Here is an 8,006-nt window from a genome sequence, read left to right as displayed (position 1 = left end):
TATTTACTTCCAAAAACTGCACTCTCCAACTTCTTATTTCTTTCTCTTCTAATCATTCTTTAAAAGTTAATTAGATTGACCAACTCCCTAGCGGAACGATACTCTACTTACTACTATTACTTCGATAGGCCGTGCACTTGCGGTTTGGTTCTATCACTTTATTTATCGCTTTACACTCGCTTTATTTTCCGCATCGTTACACTAGCTTACCGTTAGATTAGAAAAATCTTTTTATCCCAAAAAAATCAAATAAGCAAAAAAGTCAAAAATATTTCCTAATAAACCTTGGATCCAAATCCAAGATGATTTTTCCTTTATTTTCTTAATCAAATTTCTTATGAACCTTAAATAAACTTAGACTACATTTCATAAATAAAATGAAACAACCTCACTCCCATTTTATTCTTCTATACCTTGAGGTCTCGCAACCCTTCTTAAAACCATTTACAAAAACAAATTAAAATCAACCTAACCCACAAAAAAATATTTTTGAGAGTGAACTACATTGGGTTTTGATCCCTTTTCTTTAAGGGTATGTAGGCAAAGGATTTATCCTTCCAAACCAAATAAAAAACAACAAAAACATACTTCTTCTCCCGCCATTCTTTCACTTAGATTTTAAGCAATAAATTTTCAAATAAAATAATCTAGCATAAGATAAAGTTAGGAAAGAGGTTCCCACGGAGTACCGTGGTCTTTAGAGGTGCTTAACACCTTCCTCTATCGAAACCGACCCCTGGATCCAAATAGGGTTTTAATCCATTTTTTCCCTTCCCACGAAAAAATTGAGAAGTCCAAAGATTGAAGGTTCAAAACCAATTAATGGATTGACACCCGAAAGATTGAAGGTTCAAAATCATGGTCTTTAGTGATTTACTGATATGATAAAGTCCTCGTGATTTTGTTTTTCTGTTGTAAATATGTTGCACCTGCACTCCATATTGAAGTGGTGGGTTGGACTTGGTGGTCTAACACAACACTGACACATGTGGTTGGCTTAATTCATGTCCGGTGTTTTTATGTGTTGGTGTTTCTTATTGGTTCTTGAATTCAATTAGGATAACATGTTTTTCTTGATCTCTTTTATCTGTATGTTTTATTAAATTGTTTCTAACGCATTTTTGGTTCAACTATGCAGTTCTTCACTAAGAAGAAAGGAACACCAAGAAAGCCTGAGATCGTTTTCGTTGCTCCAACTGGAGAAGAGATAGGTTCCAAAAGACAATTGAGGAAGTACCTGAATCAACATTCTGGGAATCCTGACATATCAGAGTTTGATTGGGGAACCGGTGAGACGCCAAGGCGATCAACAAGGATTAGGGAGACTGCCAAAACAACCCCACCACCCGCACAAGCTGAGCCTCCGAAGAAACATAGTCGAAAATCATCTGGTTCAAAGAAGGATGACAAGGAAGCTAAAACTGAATCTCCTTCAAATGAGGCCAAGGAATAGGGTAACTCTTCTGCTGAAGTACTGAAAGCTGATCCCAGTGATGCCGATGCTGAGGAAATTAAGCAAAGTAATGTGGAAGGTGAAACTGTGATAGCTGAGAAGCCTCAAGTCGAAGACACGTCGATGGCAGAACAGGCAAAACAAATTTTTGTGCATGCTGTGAAATCTGTTGCCGCTGAAAAAACCGCATCTGGAAAAGCCTCAAGTGGAAGACACTTCTATGACTGAACCGGTGAAACAACTTGCTGAGGAAACTTTGAATGTAGTTGTCGCTGAAGAACCGCAATTGGAAAATCCTCAAGTGGAAGACACATTGATGGCAGAACCAACAGGGAAACTTTGATTTTTTTAGTTTTCGTTTAATCAATTTTTCATATAACTTTATAGTATGACTATAAGTTTTATCCTCCTATAATTTGCACGATTTCATATAACTTAAATATTTATCATATGCATTCTTTGGTCTCAAACATATTTAACTTAAAAATTAATGAGTATAACGAACCCCATTTAAATAATGAGAAGTGAATCTATCGTGGATACTCTTGCAAGTTGCTACCATGAATGTGACATATAAAACCTAAAACCTGTACAGACATGGTGTAATAAATGTGTGTGTAAACGACTCATTCATGAAGCAAGGGCGGGTGAACTAAAAAAATGAATGTTATCCACATGTAAGTCACAACAACAACAACAACCTTTACACCGTCACATGCAGCACTCTACACTCCCTTTCACGCGCTCCCCACACACCGACACACCACCTTCACTGACACACACACAACAAAGGTAGAGATGTAGAGGAAGCGCGTGATGATTCAGTGAAACAAGTTTGAGGGTAAGCTTGTGATACTAGTAGTGGGCACGTGTCAATAATACAAATTGGCAAAGTAAACTAATTAACCAACTAACATTTCCTTCAAAAAAAACTAACCAACTAACATTGAACTTTTATGGAAAGACAAAAAACCAAGTAAAATGCTAACAAATGATGGGCATCGTTTAAACAAATAAAAATGTGTAATTATTCAATAAATATATAAAATAATTTGTTTGTTTGTTTATAACAATGGACAAAATGTAATGGCAGTGGATTGACGGTCCAGTTTTTTTACACAGTCAATCAAAACATTTTGAATTGTCATATCAACTAATGTTTTTAATATTTGACAAATTAAAATATTTTGATTGGTTGTGTGTACAAATTTGTTTTGGACCGTCATCCAATCACCATTAAACTCTATAGTATCGTGTAAAAAAAAAAGTATGCAAACAAAATCTGTATTTACATATAAACTCTATAAAGGAAATAGAGCAGGTAGTTTAACAAATATAATGCAAATTTAATGATATATGTGTTTGCAGGGTGATAAAATTATAAAGTTTGAGTAAAAAAAAACTCTTTGTAATGGTTAATAGAAACCTATTTGTATTAATTTGATCGAACTTCGATCATGATATCTGACTTAACAATTTTGATATTTTTGTTTGTTGAGTTAGGATTTGTGGACATTGTCATCCTTATGTAATATACTATAATATGAATATTTATGATTTTGGGTAAGTATAAGTTTCGTTTTGAGTGTCGAAATTGATTTTGAAAGTGTAAAATTGATTTTGTCTTCATAATCGATTTAACTCGAAGCTTAAATTGTAAATTTTAATTCTAAAATAGATTATTAAATATACAAATTTGTGATTCATTTTGTATTTATATGAACGTATCCAAACACTAATCAATTTACTTTCAACTTTTTTTAAACAAAATAAATTATATGAAATCAATTTATTCAAAATTATTTTTTGTTGTCACATAACCAAAATAGAATACATTAAAAAATGAATTTTCTTTTTGACCAAATACATTAAAAAACAATTATTTATTTTTAGCAATTTATCTATAAATAATAAATGAATTGACTGGAAAAATAAATGAATTGACTGAAAAGAAGTTTCTGGTCTTATAATAAAAAAACAAACGGTGATCAAATCAAATTAAAAAAAGGTACAAACGGTGATATCTAATTGGACCGTTTCCAAAAGAAGCAAATTTACAGTCTAAGTAAGTTTATCAAAGCCCGGATTCGAAATTAAATTTTCTGACAATTTATAAAAGAAGAAGAGAGAGAAAAAGAACCATATCCTAATTTGTTGTTTCTATCTAAACAGTAGTACATTACGCACTGTTTTTGTACTATTGTTTTTCTTGTCTTCAATTTTCAATCAAAAAAAAGTGTTATTGTTGTTGTTGTTGTTGCAGCTGAAACTGATTCAACAACACAAATGGAGAAAGAACCGCAGCAAAGTGATGTCAAAGATTCTTCTTCTGCTGAAGTCTTGTCTGTTGAACTCTCTGCTCCTCCCAATTGGAAGAAACTGGTCTCTCTCTCTCTCTCTCTCTCTCTCTCTCTCTCTCCCCCCCCCCCCCTCCCTCCCTCCCTCCATTTTTTTAATTGTATTTTATGAATTTATGATATATAGTTTTTTTTTCTTGAATATCTTGATTTCTATGCAGCTCAGATTTTTTAGGGTTTTTACAATTTGATTTTTCCTTGATTTTTGATTATTAGCTTTATGTTTATAAGTTGAATTTCTTGATTTCAATTCAGCTCAAATTTTGTAGGGTTTTTTCATTCAATTTCCTTGATTATTATTTATGATATGATTTTTCCTTGATTTTTCAGTATTAGCTTTGTGATTATATAAATTTCATTTCTTTATTTTTATGCACTTCCTGTATTTTAGGGTTTTTGTTTTTCTTTCAATTTTCTTGATTTTCATTACTACAATTATTGTTATTTGTTAATGTGGATTGATATCTCACTTTAATTGTCTGAAATTCTGTTAATTAATTATCTTTTTGTAATGTTATGAAGAATTTAGTTGTAGATTTTGGTTCTAGGGTTTACCTAAATTGGGTTTAATTTGCAGAATTTGGTACTAGATTTTGTTTTCTAGGGTTTTCTTGAAATTACTTGTGAAAAAAAATAAAAAATATTGGGGCAAGATTTTGTTTCTTGGGTTTGCCTATATGGGGTTACCTTTTAGAATTTGGTACTAGATTTCAATTTTAGGGTTATCTTGAAATTAGTGCTCATGATTTTAAGCAATTTAGTGCTAAATTTTGTTTCTAGGGTTTCCTGAAAGGGGTTAGCTTGAATTTGTTACTAGGTTTTGTTTCTAGGGTTTTCTTGAAATTACTTAAGTTAGGATTTTGATGTTTTTGTTTTTTTGGGTTCTGCTACCTTGTAAAGTTTTGATTTGTTTTTTATTTTTTGTTTTTGTGGGAATCTAAGATGTTCAACATTGGGTAGAAATTGGTTTTTGAGAAGGATGATAAAAGCTAACATACTCTTACACCAAAATGGTTCAACTTTTTATGGAGAAAATATAGTGCCAATTTTCCATTTGTGGTCTGTTTGCTTGTTCTTTTTGGGCTTATTGATGTTGTCTTTTGGAGATTGTGTCTTAGGTTTTAATAGCAAAAATTTTCACTTCCACTTTTTTCTGTGCCCAGTGTGATTCAGATAATTTTTGTGCAATATTATGTTACATTCCTGCATCTCTCTGTATCGAGCTTATTATGATTTTATGATTTTCCCTGCTTTGCATTTTGATTTTATCCGAAATAAATTCTTATTTGTAACTGCCATAGCTAATGAAATTGACATGAAGTATGCTATAGATCAATTTGATTTATTGTTAGACCAATTTGTGATTAAATGCTTCATAATGTTATAAATTTTGGTGAAAATTATCCACTGGCAAATAACGTTTTCTGAACTATTCTAGGCTAAGCATTTTGTGAAATATAGTGCTTACTGTTTAGTGATTTACTGATATGATAAGGTCCTCGTGATTTCGTTTTTCTGTTGTAAATATGTTGCACCTGCACTCCATATTGAAGTGGTGGGTTGGACTTGGTGGTCTAACACAACACTGACACATGTGGTTGGCTTAATTCATGTCCGGTGTTTTTATGTGTTGGTGTTTCTTATTGGTTCTTGAATTCAATTAGGATAACATGTTTTTCTTGATCTCTTTTAGCTGTATGTCTTATTAAATTGTTTCTAACGCATTTTTGGTTCAACTATGCAGTTTTTCACTAAGAAGAAAGGAACACCAAGAAAGCCTGATATCGTTTTCGTTGCTCCAACTGGAGAAGAGATAGGTTCCAAAAGACAATTGAGGAAGTACTTGAATCAACATTCTGGGAATCCTGACATATCAGAGTTTGATTGGGGAACCGGCAAGACGCCAAGGCGATCAACAAGGATTAGGGAGACTGCCAAAACAACCCCACCACCCGCACAAGCTGAGCCTTCGAAGAAACGTAGTAGGAAATCATCTGGTTCAAAGAAGGATGACAAGGAAGCTGAAACTGAATCTCCTTCAGATGAGGCCAATGAAAAGGGTAACTCTTCTGCTGAAGTACTGAAAGTTGATCTCAGTGATGCCGATCCTGAGGATATTAAGCAAAGTAATGTGGAAGGTGAAACTGTGATAGCTGAGAAGCCTCAAGTCGAAGAAACATCGATGGCAGAACTGAAAAAACGAATTTTTGTGCATGCTGTGAAATCTGTTGCCGCTGAAAAACCGCATCTGGAAAAGCCTCAAGTGGAAGACACTTCCATGACTGAACCGGAGAAACAACTTTCTGAGGAAACTTTGAATGCAGTTGTCGCTGAAGAACCGCAATTGGAAAATCCTCAAGTGGAAGACACATTGATGGCAGAACCAACAAAAAAACTTCTTGAGGAAGCTTCGAATGCAGCTGTCGCTGAAAAGCCGTTATTGGAAAATCCTCAGGTGGAAGAAATATCGATGGAGGAACCGGCAGAACAACTTTTTGAGAAATCTTTGGATGCTATTGTTGCTGAAAAACTGTCAGGGGAGGCACCAGTTGAGTTGGAAACAGCTGAATTGGAAAAGCCTCAAGTGGAAGAAACATCTTTGGCAGAACCTGTGGAGCAACTTTCTGTGGAAGCTTTGAACGCTGTTGTCGCAGAAAAACCAAAAGAGGAAGCACCAATTGACTTGGGAAAAGAAAATGGTACAGCTGATATCAGTTATAAGCAGGAGAAATCAGGCGCAGAGGAAAAAGAAGGAGCTGAGAAAGTGAGTCTCAATGTTGAAGATATCATTAATGGTAAGAATGAAATTCCAGCAAGTGATGAAATGCAAACAATTCAAGGTGAGGAACAAGTGAAGAAGATGGTTGATAATGAAAGTGTTATTTGGAGCTTTGCTCAATGAAGTAGCTTAGTATCACTAGTTAATACTTAGTGCTTCTTTTTTTTTTTTTTTTGCAAAGCTTGGTAGTAAGGTTCTTATATGCACTTTATCAATACTTAAAGCCCTTAACTTTTTTGTGGTGCTGCTATTGAAGATGTTTTAGCTATTCTGTGACATTCTGGATGGTTGTAGTCTTGTTTTCTGTTTTTAACATTTGGGTTTTACTTAGGAGATTAAACTTGTATGCCTCCTAGATCAGGTCTTTTGGTTTTTCATAGTGCTTATCTGAATGTAGATTGTAGACTTTTGTCACATTTTTCATGTGAACTATATGAGGAACTGAATTTTTTTTAGGAAAATGCTATTTATCTAGAAAAATAGCATCAAGAATTTTTCAAGACACATGTGGGAAGTTTTAATTGCATGATTTATTTGTCCACTTCCTATTTTTCAGCCACACCTCCTTGAATTGTGGCAAATAGTGCATTGTGATTGGTTGCTTTTTATTCTTGAAGAATTCTTGATGTTTTTTTTCTAGAGATATAGCATTGCTCTTTTTTTTATTTTGGTTGAATATGTTGATCTATCTTTGATATGGATTCTCGTTATAAGATACTCATGTTTGGATGAGCGGTGAGTTTGATAGAATTTCGGCGAGTCACTGTGATTTTATCAAAAACTTAAGTTTGGTGTTTCAACTAAACTATGATTTTGTGAAACTTAGGCATAATGATTATTATGTGCGGACAAGTTAAACATTGAATACTTAAAAATGATTTTCATATACAAATTAAATGCTTGTGTCCTGGAAAATTCCATATATTTGATAATTCAACTCATATTTTCATGAAATATCATTATTGTTCAAACCAGGTTCCTTTATGAAGAATTGTAATAATTCAATCTCTCATGTATCTACTTTATGATTTTTTTCACCAGATATGATACGCTACTTTTTTTGACAGGATATGATATGCTTCCTAAATACACGTCTGATTCCTAATATTCACTAATCATAATGGAAACTAGCATATGATAATACAATATATAGTATACTATCATTCAACCTATTACTTACAGTAGAGTATGGTTGAACCTATCTTATATAGTTATATGTTTTAGTCAGGAGAAATAAAGTGGGTTGAAACTTGAGAGTAGGGCACAGGAGAACAAATCTCTCACTAACATTTGTTAATAACAAATTACTTTCCCCTTAAATTGTGAGTTGTGTGATGAATATGAGTGAGTATTACCCTCTCCCACCCCAGTAACAATGACTAGCTATTGGCCCGCTAAAATCTAATGTTCAAAAAAT

General features: G+C 33.4%; 1 protein-coding gene and 1 pseudogene across 1 annotated transcript; both read left to right on the top strand.

Moving 5' to 3' along the window:
• Positions 1–1,132: 1,132 nt before the first annotated feature.
• Positions 1,133–1,908, top strand: LOC146925954 (uncharacterized; annotated as a pseudogene).
• A 1,648-nt stretch (positions 1,909–3,556) lies between these two features.
• On the top strand, positions 3,557–7,043 carry LOC146925953 (uncharacterized). The gene is made up of 2 exons (XM_085758389.1): positions 3,557–3,835; positions 5,555–7,043. The coding sequence occupies exons 1-2, from the start codon at positions 3,740–3,742 to the stop codon at positions 6,710–6,712; spliced, it is 1,254 nt and encodes a 417-aa protein (XP_085614515.1). The 5' UTR covers positions 3,557–3,739; the 3' UTR covers positions 6,713–7,043.
• The last annotated feature ends 963 nt before the right edge of the window (positions 7,044–8,006 follow it).

The sequence above is a fragment of the Medicago sativa genome, chromosome 4 (genome assembly GCF_051527215.1).
Source record: "Medicago sativa cultivar Bolivia chromosome 4, Bolivia_mono, whole genome shotgun sequence".
In the NCBI taxonomy this organism is placed as follows: domain Eukaryota; kingdom Viridiplantae; phylum Streptophyta; class Magnoliopsida; order Fabales; family Fabaceae; genus Medicago; species Medicago sativa.
Note: the sequence above shows the minus strand (reverse complement) of the source record. Positions and strands in the feature narration are given on the sequence as shown.